The sequence below is a fragment of the Carcharodon carcharias genome, chromosome 11, assembly GCF_017639515.1.
Source record: "Carcharodon carcharias isolate sCarCar2 chromosome 11, sCarCar2.pri, whole genome shotgun sequence".
Classification (NCBI taxonomy): Eukaryota; Metazoa; Chordata; class Chondrichthyes; order Lamniformes; family Lamnidae; genus Carcharodon; species Carcharodon carcharias.
This window is the reverse complement of record NC_054477.1, coordinates 50,906,149-50,923,823: the sequence shown is the minus strand read 5'-3', so window position 1 is coordinate 50,923,823 and position 17,675 is coordinate 50,906,149. Positions and strand designations below refer to the sequence as shown.

General features: G+C 39.5%; 1 protein-coding gene across 4 annotated transcripts in view; it reads left to right on the top strand.

Annotated features, from left to right (window-relative positions):
* The window catches only part of wasf3b (WASP family member 3b), a 131,264-nt gene that overhangs the window by 100,925 nt on the left and 12,664 nt on the right, over window positions 1-17,675 (top strand). For 3 of the 4 annotated variants that reach the window (XM_041200029.1, XM_041200027.1, XM_041200028.1), the window contains exons 5-6: window positions 621-774; window positions 8,984-9,101. In XM_041200029.1, coding sequence (XP_041055963.1) covers window positions 621-774; window positions 8,984-9,101 — 272 coding nt within the window. Of the gene's footprint in view, window positions 1-620; window positions 775-8,983; window positions 9,102-12,388; window positions 12,565-17,675 lie in introns of all 4 variants that reach the window. The other variant, XM_041200030.1, reaches the window with a different exon arrangement.

Genomic DNA, 17,675 nt, shown 5'->3' with positions numbered 1-17,675 from the left:
TGGATACTAGACATCTCTCCTTTCCACCTCTTCCACCAAGACTTACAGTGCAGCACACAAAAACCCTGGAGCTTGTTACCTCCCTATCTCTTTCCCAGGCCAAATTTTTTTCAACCAGCATCTGTTCCAGCCACAACGTACCTCCCCTCTAACAGGTCCATACAAGATTTAAGTGGTATGCTCCACTCATGATAATGGTCCCCTACTGATGTGTCCAACCAAGGAATATGAAAGTAGTACTGGCTAGATGCAGAGCTCAGTTAACTAAACAGGCAGAAGAAGCAAGTGGCATGCAAGCAAAGGACGAGAATTAGTCACATTTTGTGATTTCCTTGCCTGTTTTCAGGGGCTATCCAATTTAGCCCCCTCAATCTTTTTATGGAGACCTGCCTCTTGCTGCAGGCAAAGGTAGTGGGGGAATGAAGGCAAAAAATCAAATAATGTGAACCGAAAAACTGTAACTTTTTTTAAGTTCTATTCCTTGTAATCAATAAATTTTAAAGTTTTACAGATGTATGAAACTTAAAATTAAATGTGTATTTTTAATATGTCAGTGATTAGTGTACCGCGCTAGTTGTAGATATTGAAAACAAGGCTTCATATTGAATGTTGTTGTGTAGTTTCTTTACAGGATATCAACATGAGGAAAGCTTTCAAGAGTTCTACAATACAAGACCAACAGGTCGTTTCAAAGAGTTCAACCCCAAACCCAGTGCTCGAAATGTATACCCAGAGCGATAAACCACCTCCACTGGATATTCTTTCATCATACAGGTATGAATGTGAAATGAAAGACTAGATATTTTGCTTTTATAGATTTGCCGGACATTTTTGGTGAAATGGGACTTCTACCTACTGAAAAGCTGTACCTCTGACCACATCTGATTCTTGGCTTCAGTCATTTGTAGTTTTGGCATGAATCCTCATATCCACAGAGGGCTTCCATAGCATTCCATTTCTTCGTAGCCTCAAAAAGCCAAAGATTTTGCTAGGCATTATCTATCTCTTGTGAAATGTGTTGGCTGTTTTTTTACAAGTTTTTAAATTCTTTTTCTTTTGTCCTCAAGTTTACTCTTGTATTCTGGTGCAAATCCAATATTAAAACTGACCCCTTGGACCCCTGAATTCAGACAACCAGACAGTAAAACTTTAAGTATCAATGCAAATGCTAAACTTAAGTTGTTCATTAAACATGTAGTGTAGCACCCTAAATTTTTCAGAAATCTGATTTATTTTTGAATGCCTTGTCATTTAAAGGTTTATTACTCATGTTTTCTCTAACTGTAAATAACTAAAATTTGTAGTAGATATCGAAATGACTCACTGGAGGGATATCAAGCTGAATTATTTAAAAATGTAAATAGCCTTTACATTTAAAAACACAAAAATGTTCATTATATTTTGTTTTAGTGGGAAGTGAAGCAGAATCACAATTCTGTGAATGTTTTTCTACATGCATTGGTCAGCATTGATGTAGAAATACCTATTACAATGATTTCAGCTGTGAGCTTATTGAAAGTGCTGCTAATGTAAAGACAGGTCTGTGGTCACATTCAGCTTCTTGATGTTAGCTGGAAGCTTCAAACATTTCTCAAGCAGTGAAATCTAGGAATAAGCTTACGCTTCTTAACTAAATTCAAACTATTTTGAGTGATTAAATTCATAGGAACTCACCATTGTGGTCCTTGACCTGAAACGTTAGCTCTTTGGGCAGAACCTTTCATATGGTGGGCGGGCTTGGCGGGAATAAGGGCCCGCCCAGCATAAGACACGACTGGTAATGCTCAGTGCTACCTGTGCGGGCAGGGGGAGGAGGGAGAGTCGGGGCCAGTGCTCTTTCACGCATGCGTGCGGAAGAGCGCTTCAATCTCCCTGAGGCATGGAACTGCCTGGGAGATTGAATCGATATTAAAATTATTAAATAAAAGGCTTAAAAATTTATTTAAACATGTCCCCTCATGTGACTGAGTTGGGACATGTTTTTATGTTTATGAAAATGTTTTTATTTTTTTCATATAACTATAGGAAACCTCATCCTGCTCGTGGATGAGGTTTCCTAAAAAATACGAAGGCCGCTTGGCCTTTTTGCCTGCCTGCCAACCATAAGTTTGAATGGGGAGTGTTAAATAAGTACTTCAATTAATGTCTTAATGGTCTTAATAGGCCATTTACATATCGGTGGGTGTGCAGCCGACTCTGGCGCACACCCGCCAAATAAGACATCGCTACTCAGTGTGATGACGTCAGGATGCATGCCCACCGTCCTCGCGTGTCATTTTATGCGCCAGGGTGTCAGGCCCACCCTCGCACCCCACTGAAAAATTCTGCCCTTTCTCTCCACAGAGGATACCTGACTTCAGTATTTCCAGTGTTTTCTGTTTTTATTTTAACGCCATGATTGTGTTTCTGTTATCAAACTTGCAAATTTTTTTTTATTCGTTCATGGGATGTGGGTGTCACTGGCTAGGCCAGCATTTATTGCCCATCCCTAACTGCCCTTGTTTAGAGGGCATTTAAGACTCAACCACATTGCTCTAGGTCTGGAGTCACATGTAGGCAAGACCAGGTAAGGATGGTAGATTTCCTCCCCTAAAGGACATTAGTGAGCCAGATGTGTTTTTACAAGTCTAAGGGAATGCACTTTCAATTAGAAAAAAAAGTCTTAATAAAAAGTATAGATGCATAATTCTATGGCATTATTTGGCATCACCGATGACTTGCCTGAGAGATGGTCCACATCAAGCTCAATGAGAATCTGCTGCTGCTAGCAGTTGAGTACCCTGCATCCTACCCTGGTGGTACAAACTTTCTTGAAGCAGGCACAGTTGTAATAGCGATTCTATCAGTGAATGGCGAATGCTGCCAGCAACTCTGTTCTCAATAATGGAGGTCAATTGGTATCTCTACTTCATGAACAGTAATCTGGCAGACTGGAACCCATTTATAGAACCCACCTGATTTTTCTTCTATTGATTTCAATAGAATCAAGGCTATGTGGAAAGGACAGGGCAGTGAGACTAATTGGAAAGCTCTTTCAAAGAGTCATCAGAGGCATTATGGTTCAAATAGCCTCTTTCCATGCTGATTCAATAATGAGCAGCTAATCCATTTCCCAACATTACAGCCTGGGCAGAATGAAAATTTTTGCTAGAGTACAATTAAAAAAACTTAATCACATTGCATATTAGAAGCAGAAATTTAATAAAGAGCTCCCAGATTGGTAGAAATTATGTCACAACAGTTGATAAATTACATCTTGACTTAATGCATTGGATTTTATGTTAAATTATATTCTGTATATTCATGGATATGAAGCAAATTGGCAATTAATAAATTACTGTTTGGAGAAACAAGGCCAAAATTAGCATCATAGTATTTGAAGCACTTCAGAAATAACAAGCCTGCTATAGCTTTTATGGGCATGTAACATTTAACTACAGGTTCTGACAGTTTGGTAGCTGGTTGACGAGACATTTGCTTTGAAGTTTTCTCTGTACTTGAGTGTTTATGTCAAAACAAAAGTAGACATTGATTTACAATGAATTGGAGTCTACGAAAAATAATCTGAACTGAATATTATTTAAACTGGCTGTTTACTTTGGAACATTTGACTATTGTGTGTGTCACTAACTGAATTTAATCAGTCAACGGTTTTTTTAAAGAATTACTTCACTTCAGTTACAAAATATAGAGTTAATCTTTAGTCCAAGTGAAATAGCATTCAGCACTGTGCCAAAGCTTCTGCCAACAGTAAAACCACCTAATTATTTCAGATTTTCGTGATGTGTGTTATTTATTTAAAGGGACTCTGCCTTCATGGTAAAAAATAAACCAAAATCTGCTTTGGTTTGTTCATCAACACATAGTTAATTGAGGTAAACTTTGTTTAATAAACACCAATCCATCACTGGAATATGACATACATGTGACAAAATTAACTCTTCTGCCCCAATAAATAAAAGATAATAGCCATGATTTTTCAAGAAGACGTGCCTTTTTCATACTAAATCCTTAACACATTGAAGCACCTGAGAAAATTTTGAGAAGTAGAAGCGCCCTTTTATTGGGAATCATTGAATTACATTACATATGTATATTAAATGTCAATAAAATAAATAAAAATCAATCCTTGCCATAAATAAGACACTGAACCAGAACAACAATCTTCCATGCTAATTACCTCTGCCCCTGAAGGTGGGCAGAAATAATATTTTCGATCCTATTTGTTATCTATGAACAATATATTGCGAAATTAATAGACATATTTCAACAAAACTTGGTAAACAGATAGGATTTTCACAGAAGAACTGGTTAGTTTTGACAAAGATGTGGATCCTGATGTGGATTCTGGGGCTGAATTTCCCTCTGATTGGCAGGCAGCTCTAGCAGTCCTTATGGTGTCAAAACTGAGTTTTGGGCGTTTCTGGCTCTACAGCAAGACCCAGAATGCAAGCATGGTGTCAGAGCAAGGTAAGTTCGGGGAGGGATGGGGCAGCCTGGGTTGGGGATGGGGGATGTGGGTTTTGGAGGCCATACAGGGAGGAACAAAGTGGGGGGGAGGGGGTGGGGTTGTCTTGATGCACACAGCTGCCCCATCAATTTAGTGCCTATTCTTCCTTCCTGCTTTTTCCACAAAGTTTTTAAAAAAAGCCTATTCACTCCCACCTGCCTGCCCATACCAACTGTGTTATTGTGTGGGCAGCATAATATTTAAAAAGATACGAATTGGAGCAGGAGTAGGTTACTTGGCTCTTTGAGCCTGCTCCGCAATTCAATAAGATCATGGCTGATCTGATTGTAACCTCCTGCCTGCCCCCGATAACTTTTCATCCCCTTGTTTATCAAGAATCTATCTATCTCTGCCTTAAAAATATTCAGACTCTGCTTCCATTGCCTTTTGAGGAAGAGCATTCCAAAGACACTCTACCTGCTGAGGGGAAGAATTCCTCCTCATCTCTGTTTTAAATGGGTGACCCCATATTTTTAAACAGTGACCCTTAGTTCTAGATTCTCCTATAAGAGGAAATATCCTCTCTACATCCACCCTGTCAATCCCCCTCAGAATCTTAAAAGTTTCAATCAAATCGTCTCTTTGTCTTCTAAACTCCAGTGGATACAAGCCTAGCCTGTCCAACCTTTCCTCATAAGACAACCTGCCCATTCCAGGTTTTAGACTAGTAAACCTTCTCTGAACTGCTTCCAACGCATTTACATCCTTCCTTAAATAAAGAGAACGATTCTGTGCACAGTACTCCAGATGTGGTCTCACCAGTGTCCTCTACTCCCTACTTTTATATTAAATTCCCTTTGCAATAAATATAACATTCTATTAGCTTTCCTAATTACTTGCTGCACCTGCATATTAGCCTTTTGTGATTCATGCACTAGGACACCCAGATCCTTCTGAATCTCAGAGCTCTGCAATCTCTCACCATTTAGATAATTTTTTTATCCTTCCTGCCAAAATGGACAATGCCATATTTGCCCAAATTATACTCCATTTGCCTGGGGTGGAATTTTACAGCCCTGTCAGGGCAAGGCCGGAAAATGCGGAAAGCAGTTCAAAAGTCTGTTGACTTCGGCAGGACTGGAAAGTCCCGCCAGCGGGACAGGCCGTAAAATTCTACCCCAGATCTTTATCCACTCACTTAACCTATCTATATCCCTTTATGGCCTCCATATGTCCTCTTCACAACTAATTTCCCTACCTATCTTTGTGGCATCAGCAAATTTAGCAACCATACCTTTGGTCCCTTCATCCAAGTAAATTATATAAAATTGTAAAATGTGGATGCCCCAGCACTGATCCCTGGGTCAATTCACCTGGTAACAAGCTCCATTGGCCATTAGTAATTTTTGAAAAAATGGCGGTCTGCTGATTTCGGTGCCTGCACGCCTATCCTTCTACGGGGACTGGATCAGGAGTAGGTATGAAGGCAGTAGGCTAGCCACCCATCATATCTTGCGTGCCCCCCTGCTGTAAACATGCCCAGTGGGGGTGGCCATAAAACCCAGCCCCTGGAATTTTTTTGAAGGATCTGTTAATATTGGGAGATAGGGCAAATGGACTTTTATTTTAGAATGTTGTGGATTGTCTCAGCTGCTATGGTAGAATTTGTCACAGCTGTTAAAACGTAAGCAGAGCTTTCAGACCAGGTTGTTGGATGTGGATTGGCCTGAAACCTCCTCAGTGAGATGGAAGTTCTTAATGAAAAGATTTTTTTTTCAGTCTTGTAGTTAGAGCTTCAACCAGACAAGGAAAATCCTCAAGGGAGAGCTGAATAATTGTAATGACATTGAGTTAACACATCATGGTGGAGGTATGCACTCTACTTTTTTTAATATACATTCATGGGATGTGAGCATCGTTGGCTAGGCCAACATTTAATGCCCATCCCTAATTGCCTATGAGAAAATGGTTGTGAGCTGCCTTCTTGAACAGCTGCAGTCCATGTGGTGTAGGTAGACAGTTCCAGGAGGCAGTTCCAGGATTTTGACCCAGTGACAGTGAAGGAATGGCAATATATTTCCAAGTCAGGATGGTATTTGGCTTGTAGGGGAACTTCCAGCTGGTGGTGCTCCCATGCATCCACTGCCCTTGTCCTTCTGGATGGTAGCGGTCATGGGCTTGGAAGGTGCTCTCTGAGGAGTCTTGGTGAGTTCCTGCAATGCATGTTGTAGATGGTACACACTACTGCCACTGTGCATTGGTGGTGGAGGGAGTGTATGTTTGTGGATGGGGTGCCAATCTAGTGGGCTGCTTTGTCCTGGATGGTGTCAAGCTTCTTGAGTGTTTTTGGAGCCGCACTAATCCAAGCGAGTGAAAAGTATTCCATCACATTTCTGACTTGTGCCTTGTAGAGGTGAATGGGCTTTCTGGAATCAGGAGGTGAGTTACTTGCCGTAGGATTGCAAGCCTCTGGCCTGTACTTCAGTTACTGTATTTATATTGCTAGCCCAATTCACTTTCTGGTCATTGGCAACTCCCAGGATGTTGATAGTGGAGGATTCAGCGATGGTAACACCATTGAATGTCAAGGGCTGATGGTTAGATTCTCTCTTGTTCGGGATGGTCATTGCCTGGTACTTGTGTGGCATGAGTGTTACTCACCACTTGTTAGCCCAAGCCTCGATATTGTCCAGGTCTTGCTGCATTTGAACATGGACTGCTTCAGTATCTGAGGAGTCGTGAATGGTGTTAAACATTGTGCAATCATCAGTGAATATCCCCACTTCTGACCTTATGATGGAAGGAAGATATTTGTCCTGGCCAGAAGACAGGAAGGAAAATATATATGTTAATGTCAACCTGGCTACTTTATAAAATTATTTTTATTTTAAAAATGAACAAGGCTTTACTATGACTAGCCACGACTCATATCAGAAGAATTTCTAATCTTCAGAAACCAGCAGGGACCTTGTTATCTTTAAAGGGGTGCTAATGCTCTCTATGATTGCTGACAATCAAGTTCCAAAGAAATGCACCAAACACTTTACATTTATATGGCAGACCTCCAGCCAACGGAGATGGTATGTCTGCAAAGGACAAAAGGGTTCCTTGACTCCTCTATTAAACACCTCAAGGTTCCAGATCTGGAAAAATACTTCCTTTGTCCAAGGAGAAGTGGGAGGTATGTCACATGACCTCCCCCAAGCTGCTAGAAGCTGAAATATTGCCATGTGGAACTAAACCCAGGCAATTTTTAATTTTACCATCTAACAGGTAGCAGCAGAAAGAGCGCTATCCAGGTGAAGTGCCTGGCCCTCATCTACACTGTGTACTACTGGAATATTTGAACTCCTGGTGCCTGTAAGACTCATTCACCTCTATGTGCCGCCTTCCATCGTGGAAGTTCTCACTTCCGGAAAGTCAGATCAGCCTGCTAACCTCTGAAGGAATATGCCACTGTACTTTTGATTGTGGACTCGTGTGAAATCATAACACTTACTTTTATTGTTGCCTTGCCCTGCTGCCCTTTCTTTCCCTTATCCTTCTTTTATTATATGAGTGCAACAGGGGCGGGCATTGTAAAACACTTTCCCACATTTGTATGTGTAAAAATAAACCTCGTATTTTACCTTATCTCAAGTTTGCTGAGGGGTTATTAATAAAGGATTAGCTCACTCCAAACTAAAAGGGAAACATGCCACCACTTATAAAGGGGGAAATCCGAAATCAAACACGCCTTTCTGTTTAGGGATGGGTAGTGAGAGGGGAAATCAGGGCTGTTTAAATTAATCCCCCCTCCTGTCCATAACATATTGATGAAGCAATTGATATGGTTGGGCCTAGGCCACTACCCTGAGGAACTCTTCTGAATGCTCTTTTCACTTTTTGGATAATGTGTTTATTTTTTTTTTTAAAACCTCCTTTTGTCATTGGAAGTTAACCTCTTGAGGTGAAGAAACAAAGGCCGGGATTTTCAGTCTCTGACACCAGCGGGCATCATTGTGGGTGCGATGGGAAAATTTGGAGAGCCGTTGGCTTTATAGGCTCTCCAGATTTTCCTGTCCTGCCTGCAACGATGCCTGCAGGTGTTGGGGTGGAAAATTCTTCCCAAACCTTTGGTCATAGAATGGTCAGCAGAATTTTCAATGCATAATAGATTCTTATTTCGTCAGAGAACTTGTAAGAAGCACATCTTTTCATATTGCGTATAATGGAACAAAATATCAGAAACCTATAAGGAAAAATCTCTGAAGTTTGAAGAGAAATAATTACAGGGACTCATTAAATTATGATTGACAATCAAAATCACAAGAAGTTAATTTGAAAATCAAATAGAATTGTTTATCAGATGCTGCTTAAAAATTATTCTAGTACAGTGAAATCTTACCACTTCAATCACTTTTGAGACTTACCAAGTGATCATCTTTGGGTTGGCATTTATCCGAAGCTATTACTGTAGACCTTCGGGACAGAATTCACTGCACTACCCTGCCATTTATGAAGTGCTGAAATGATTGCATTTTCCTCTTGCAGAGATGATAAGAAAGATGGACTTAAGTTTTACACAGATCCATCTTATTTTTTTGACTTGTGGAAAGAGAAGATGCTGCAGGATACTGAGGATAAGAGGAAAGAGAAAAGAAGACAAAAGGTACAAAGCGTTAGAGAAGATTTTTACATCTGCACTATACAATCTACAAAAAGCCATAATTAACTATTGTTAATGTATCTAAATTATACTATGTTTTACAGTGTTGATGCATGCCAAAGTAATTTGACTGAAGATTTAAAAATAATTTAACAAGGATTTAACTTTCTACAATGCTTAAAAGAAAGCGCTGTATTTGTTAACCCAGAATAATACAAAATGATGAAAACTAAACTCTTTTCAAAAATAACGCTGTAAGTGCATCTATTAAAATCTAAGGGCTTAGCAGTTGGTTTTACTATTATGTACACATTAAGATACATATAGCCAGGCTTTCAAATAAGGAGACTTAAAAGTAGTGTTTTTGATTACACATTTGCGAAGGTGCTTTTAGCCTTTTTGACCCTTGATTGAGCAATTGAAATAACATGATAACAGCCTTGTGTTTACAAGTGTCAGTACATAATAGACTGCTTTTCATGATTCAACACACACATGTCGTTGGGTCGCATCTTAGCCATTTAGTGAGGTGTGCCAGGAAGAGGTCAAAACCAGATGAGGCACTATCCATTTAGGGTGGGTCAGGAAAAATCGTTATTGTGCTTCTGGATGCTCCCTACAAAGCAACAGAGGCCTGGAAATGGGCTGACCATTTTTCTGGTGAGGGAATGGTAAGTGGCTAAAGGGGAACCCAAGAGAGTTTAACATGTGATTTATAAAAATAAACTGTAAACATATAACTTCTGTTGTTACGACTCCCCTCCTTTTCTCAGATTTTGCTTCTATAGGAAGAGGTAATTGCAGAGAAATTCTTTTACACAGATGAGTGCTGAACGAGTGCTGAATGTTTATATCAGATACTAGGTTGGCATGTGGGCTTGTCCAGATGCTGCCATCTGGGACTTCAGTGAAGCCAATTGATAGCCAGTCTCAAAGCTGAAGTCAGTGTTGCAGCTCTCAGAAGTGTCTGGAAACCCAAAATATTGAGTACTTATATAATGATGGAAGTACAAAATTCTACCAGATAGCATATCCCTATTCTATTTTTCACATTTCTCCATCAAACAGACTGTAAGTTTTAACTCGATGAAAGTGGTCTAATAATGATGGCCAAGGCTTTCTGCTTCGACCCTTGTTTGTTGCAATGATTGGAAAATTGTGAGCCTTTGAGCACTGAAGCACATAACTATATTCCTTAAGTCTATGTACATCTAACCATGAGACTACAATATTATTCAGTTATGGACATGAAGTATCATTTTTTTAAGTAACACATGGGTCTCAATTTTAGCCCCTTCCTCTCATCCAGCGACAATGATGCATAAAAGGTGTTAAGCTTAAGCCAAATTGATTTCCCAGCCTGGGATAGTACAATTTGCCTGACTTTCAAGTTGGCCAAGACTATTGTTATAGGCAGGTGAGGACCTCTTTTAAAAGCAAACCTTTCTGCTTAATGACATTATCAATGCAGTTCTTGATGCTAACGGAAAGTCACGATGAGTTGCACAACATCTGGACTTCACAGCAGAACCATGGGAGACAACTGATTGGCCCAAAGAGGCTATTAGTTTCAAAACCTACTTCTGTGGCAAGGAAGCCACTGTAAGAGGTGTTCCAATAAAATTAATTTTTCCTTACCTCAGCAGATTCCGTAAATATTTTTTTTGCACAGCGAGGCCAAGAATATTATGAAATGCACCATTTTCATTTCCTTTTAAAATCGGGACCATGATTTCAGTAATTGGAATGTTGAGACAGAAGGTAAAATCGTACCACTTATTCCTAAAAATGTAAAAACAGGTATCTATCATCTCATCTCTTAAGAAATATGAGATTAACTATTTCCCAAAAAATATTGTAAACCAGTGCTAATTTTCAAATTCTTATGACTCCCAAGATTTTGCTAATTATTTTTGTTTTCAACCTCTTCTCCCACGCCCAAGAATTACCAATTTATGATAACAGAGATGTTAATCTTTTTGTGTTTCCATCATTGTCTATGAATAACAACTTACTATCTCAGTACTTAAAAACATTTAGCACAATTTTAAACAAGCTGTATTTTCTACTGCTTGATATGGAGTTCCTTTTGAAATGTGTTGCACTTGTGTGTCTTGTTAACATACATGTAAAAAGCAGTCATTAACATAAACATGTCATTTTGCATTTTAATCAAACGCAATAAATTATTTGCTGTTACAATTCTGTGTTAATTCTGAAAGCAGGTATGAAATGAACCATCTGTGCATGAATTTGTAAATATACTGTTCTTCAGTATTAACTTTTCACTGCAGTAATAATAAGCATTTATCAGATTTTAATCATACTTGATACATCAACAGTGAGATTTTCCACCCATTTCATCAGTAGTTGGAACATCAAATTTTTGGTTTCCTTTCTTTTAAGTGAGCTGGACATAACCTTCTTAAGTTAGCGTCCATAAATACTGACTAAGGATGCAATTAAATATTTAGTATCATTTAACTAAACTTATACATTTTGTTAGACAAATGATTAATTTAAAAATATTATTAGTTTAAAGCTAAATCCTTGACATAACTGCTATGAGCATTAGTGGATGTACACTTAATACATTTGTACAGGACCCCCATGTATGCTGTTTTACTGGAGGCATTAATCTTCTTGAAATGTGATTTAATCCTGTATTAAAATAGCAGACAGAGGTATATCATACAAATGTAGTAAAGTTTGATCTATTAATGTCACCAACAGTAATTTCAAGGTTCGCATATTAACACTAAATTTGTGTGATGCCTGAAAGGAGTAATAATATGTTATAGTATAACAGCAAGAAAATAGCACAACTTGTACCAACAGAATGGAACTGAAACATAATTGCATCAATTTTTTCTTTATTGAAAATTTTTTTTTTTACTCTAATTCTACTTTGGTGTGTGCTTCTTTCATTTTGACAGTTTTGTTTTTCATAATCTTTAAAAACATTGTTCGCATTTTGAGTCAAACTCATTGTTTCCAATGGAATTCCACTTACTGTTCTATTCCTTAATAGAAGTGAAAATTATACAAAATAATTAAGCTTTCACAAAGATATCATTGACTTGAGTACTACATTGAAATCCAAAAATTATTAATAATCTATATTAGTAGTCCACACCTTGTAGAGTGAAAAAATGAAAAATCATGCTGCTTTTGGTACAATTTGCAAGATTCCTTCTTTGAAGCATCACACTTTCTTTCTGTTGCACTAACAAAATTTACCCACTCTATCTCGTCATTCTATCTCTTGGCATGCTTTCTTCATACCTTAGGAGCAGAAGCGTGTAGATGGCACAACCCGTGAGGTGAAAAAAGTTAGAAAGGCCAAGAACAGGCGCCAAGAATGGAATATGATGGCATATGACAAAGAACTTAGACCTGACAACAGGTTATCTCAAAATCTATACCATGGAGCATCTTCAGAGGGATCAGTGTCCCCAGACAATAGGTCTGTGCATATCAAAACCACCAGGTCTATAATAATTTGGAAGAGTAACTATGTTTCCAGAATTCTTTGTTATTTACTGTAAGAGTGACAAATTATAATTAGATATAATGCTTTTTTGAATATTCTAATTAAGAAAAGTATACTGAGATTTTGTTTAGTAAAAACAAAATCAATCTGAATGTAAATGTAAAACAACTCTCTTTCTTATTTAAAGCTGATAATGTTTGGAAACATTTGCCAATTGCACCTAAAGCTTAAATTTTTAGGTCTGTGAATTGTACTAATTAACTGAGGTGTTTCAATTCCAAGATAAGTTGATTTTATTGTGCTCATTGAAAGAATAATAATGTTGTGCAAGGGAACGGTTTCCATTTCAGGTACCCTGGCTTCAATGACCTGCTGTTGGGAGGCTGCCACAGTTTCATGATGGCCTTCTGATACAAAGGATACCCCATGCAGCAGCTGGAAAATCCAGTTAGTGTCAGGGGAGTGCCAGTTCCATTCCCTGGCCCTTTTTTTGTAGCCCTGCAAGAGTTGTTTCCTTAAGGTGCTTATCCAATCCCTTTGAAAGCCATGATTGAACCTACCTATCAGACCGTTTCAGGCAGCATATTGCAGATCCTAAGGACCCACTGCATAAAAATATTGGTTCCTTTTGCCAATTACTTGAAATCTGTGTCCTCTGTTTTTTGACCTTTCTGTCAATAGGGAACAATTTCCCGCTATCTATTCTGTCTAGACTCCTCATGATTTTGAAGACTTCTATCAGATCACCTCTAAACCTTCTCTGCACTAAGGAGAACAACCCCATCTTCTTCAAACTAGAGCCATTTCTATATCTTTTCTGCACTGTCTCTAAAGCATTCACACCCTTCCTAAAGCGTTGTGCCCAAAATTGGACATGATACTTCAGCTGAGGCCAACATAGTGTTTTATAAATGTTCTACATAACTTCCTTGCTTTTGTTCTTTATGCCCCCGCTTTTAAAGCTGCGGATCCTGTATGCCTTTTTTAACTACTTTCTTAACCTTCCCTGACACCCTCAGCAATTTGTGCACATATGCACCAGGTGTCTCTGTTTCTTCAGCCCCTTAAAATTGTACGCTTAATTTTATGTTGCCTCTTCTTGTTCTTCCTGCCAAAATGTATCATATCATGCTTCTCTGCGTTAAATTGCATCTGTCAAATGTCTGCCCATTTGACCTACTTGTCCATATTATCTTGAAGCCTATTGCTATTTTCCTCATGGTTCACTCTATACTTCCAAGTTTTGTGTCATCTGCAAATTTTGAAATTGTGTCCTATGCACCTAAGCCTAAGTCACTAGTATTGTCTCCTGGGGAAACCCACTGTATATCCTCCTCCAGTCCAAAAAACAGCCTTTCATCACTACTGTCTGTTTCTTCTCATTTGGGCAACTTCTTATCTATGCTGCTGCTGGTCCTTATATTCCATTATCTTCTGCATCACCCTCATCAACCCTCTCTGCTACCTCATGAAAAGTACTCAATCAAGCTGGTTAAATACGACTTGCCTTTAACAAACCTTTGCTGGCTTAGTGACTGTTTATTGTTTATTTTGTCCTGAATTATTGTTTCTATAAACTATAATTGTTTTCTACCACTGAGGGGAAAAATTGACTGGTCTCTAATTGCTGGGTTTATCCTTACACCCTCTGAGTGAAGAAATTTTTCCTCATCTCAGTCCTAAATGGCCTGCCCTGTATCTTGAGACTGTGGCCCCTTTTGCACCTTTCCAATCTTCTGGAAGCATCCCTGTATCTAAGGAGGATTGGAAGCTTTGAGCAGACACCTCTGCAATTTCTACCCTTACTTCCCTCGGCATCCTTGAATGTATCCAATCTGTGAAAAACAGAAAGGCAGAGTATTATTTAAATGGTGATATACTGGGAAATATGGATGTACAAAGGGACCTGGGAGTCCTTGTACACCAGCCAATGAAAGTAAATAGGCAGGTGCAGCAAGCAATTAGGAAGGCAAATGGTATGTTGGCCTTCATTGCAAGAGAATTTGAGTTCAGAAGTAGGGATGCCTTGCTACAGTTATACAGGGCCTTGGTGAGATCTCACCTGGAGTATTGCATGCAGTTTTGGTCTCCCTACCTAAGAAAGGATATGCTTACCATAGAGGGAGTGCATGGAAGGTTCACTAGGCTGATACCGGGGATGACAGGACTGTCGTATGAGGAGAGATTGTTTCGACTGGGCTTGTATTCATTAGAGTTTAGAAGAATGAGAGGGGATCTGATTGAAATGTATAAAATTCTAACAGGGCTAGACAGACTAGATGCAGGGAGGATGGTTAGGCAGTCGAGAACCAGGGGCCACAGTCTCATGATACAGGGCAGGCCATTTAGGACTGAGATGAGGAAAAATTTCTTCACTCAGAGGGTGGTCAACCTGTGGAATTCTCTCTGACAGAAGGCTGTGGAGGCCTGGTCTCTGAGTATATTCAAGAAAGAAATTGATAAATTTTTGGATATTAGGGGCATCAAGGGGTATGGAGAGAAAGCAGGAATAAGGCGTTGAGATAGAGGATGAGCTATGATCGTATTGAATGGTGGAGCAAGCTTGAAGGGCCAAATGGCCTACTGCAGCTTCTGGTTTCTATGTCCTGGTGATTTAAGTATATCCAGCCTTTTGTACCACAACCTTATAAATTTTTAGCCCATCTAGCATCTCAACTACCTCCTTTTTCATTTTGACTTTGGAAGCATTCTCTTCTTTGGTAAAGACACATGGAAAATATTCAGTCTGCAACTCAGCCAAGCCCTCTGCCTTTGTGCGTAGGTCTCCTTATTGGCCCTACCCTTCTTCTTACTATCGTTTTACCATTTGTATGCTTATAGAAGATTTTGGACTCTCCTCGTTAGCTGCAGTTTCTTCTCATGCTCTCTTTTGCCCCTCTTATTTCCTTTTTCATCTGCCCTCTGAACTCTCTGTATTCAGCCTAGTTCTCACTTGTACTAATTGTGTAGGAAATGTAATAAGCATCCTTTTTCTGCTTTAACCTACTTCCCATCTCTTTCATTACCCAGGAAGCTGTGGCCTTGGTTACTCTGCCTCTTCCCATCTTGGGAAAGTAGCTTGACTGTATCTGAACCGTCTCTTGAATTGCTGCCCATTGTTTGATTACAGTCTTTTTTTGCCAATCTTTGATTTCAATTTACCTGGAAGGATCTATTCTCACCCTCTCCAATTGGCCCTCCTCCAATTAAATATTTTTACCCTTGATTACTCATTGACCTTTTTCATAACTGCTCTGAACCATTATAATACAATGATCACTGCATCTTAAGTGATCTGCTACTGGCATTTGACCAACCTCATTCCCCAGAATCAGATCCAGTAATGTTGGGCCCGAAATGTCCTAAACATGCTTCAGGAATTCTCCCCCTTCTCTGCCTTGCTTTATATTAGGAAAGCTGAAATTTCCATTATTACCGTTCTAGCACCTCCCTAATTTCCCTGCAAATTTACTCCTCTATATCATTCCCACTAGTTGGTGGCCTGTAGAATACACCTCGTACCTGTTGTTTCTTTCCTCTAATGAAATAATAACTAAAACTCTGACCACTCTAGGAAATCATTTTTCTCCAGCACTGCAATGTTCTCCTTAAGCAAAACTGCTATCTTATCTCCTCTCTTTCCTTCCCTACCTTTTCTGAACACCTTGTATTCAAGAATATTGAGTACCCAGTTCTACCACCTTCTGAGCCAGGTCTCTGTTGTCATAATATTGCCTTCCCATGTGGCTTTCTGTGCCTGCAATTCACCAACCTTAATTGCTGCATTTTGTGTACTTACATGCATGCATTAATAATCTGAATTAGGTTTTATTATATTCCCTCTCAACCTAACCCCATATAATACCTATTCTAGTGCTATCTGTCTCTCCTAATCCTTTTGCACCTTGTTTCTCATTTCTAATGCTACATCCCACTTTCCATCCCCCCTGACAAATTATTTTGAACCTCCTCCCACAGTAGTAGCAAATCACCCCATGAGTTCATAGTTTGGATCTCAACAGGCCAGGACCAACCTGGTCTGTACAGGTCCCCCTGCCCCAGAACCAGTCCCAATGTGCCAAGAATCTACAGTTCTCCCTCCTGCACCACCTCTTCAGCTACATATTCATCTGCATGATCCTCCTATTCCTATACTCACTAGCGCATGACACCAGGGTCATGCTTTTGAGGTCCTGTTTATTAATTTCTTTCCTAACTCTCTCAAATCTGCCTGCAGAGCCTTATCCCTTTTTCTACGGAGAGGCTGTAAAACATTCTGGTGGGTGAGGGCAAACAGCCAGAGGCTGCGGCCCATATGTCAGTTCAGCCTCCCCCCTCAGAACATGCTGCAGCTGCCCAGTGACATCCTGGACCTTAGCACCAGAAAGGCGACATACTAACCTGGAATTGTGTCTTCAGCCACAGAAAAGCCTGTCTTTTTCCCTAACTATAGAATTCCTTATAACACTATTGCTTTTTGAATTTTTCTCCTTCTTGCCCTGCGCAGCTGAGCCACCTATGGTGCCGTGGACTTGGCTCTGGCTGCACTGCAAAGAAGAACCACCACTCTCACCAGTATTCAAAATTGAATACTGGTTGGAGAAGGAGATGTACTTTAGGGTCTCCTGTATTACCTGCCTGGTATTCCTTGTCAAGTCTCATGGTCACTCATCCCCTCTCTGCCTGTCCACTCTTAAACTGCAGGGTTACCTCATCCAGAGATGTACAATCCGTGTTGCTCTCAGCCTTGTGGATATGCCACAGTGATGCTAACTGCTGTTCAAGCTCCAAAACCCAGAGCTTGAACTCTTCCAGCTGATGATACTTCCTGCATATGTGGTTATCCGGGGTGCAAGAAGTGTCCTGGAGTTCCCAAATGGAACAGGATGTGCACTTAACAGAACTTTGTTTCATAATATGAAATAGAAAATAATTTGTTGGACGTGCAGTTAACAAGTTGTGGTACTATCATCAGTCGTAATCATGTAAGTCAGTTCAAGCATTTCAAAATGGTAACTAATCATAATTTTATTTGTTGATGTTCATAATTACTGAACAATATGAATTTTGACTTGGTCACTTTT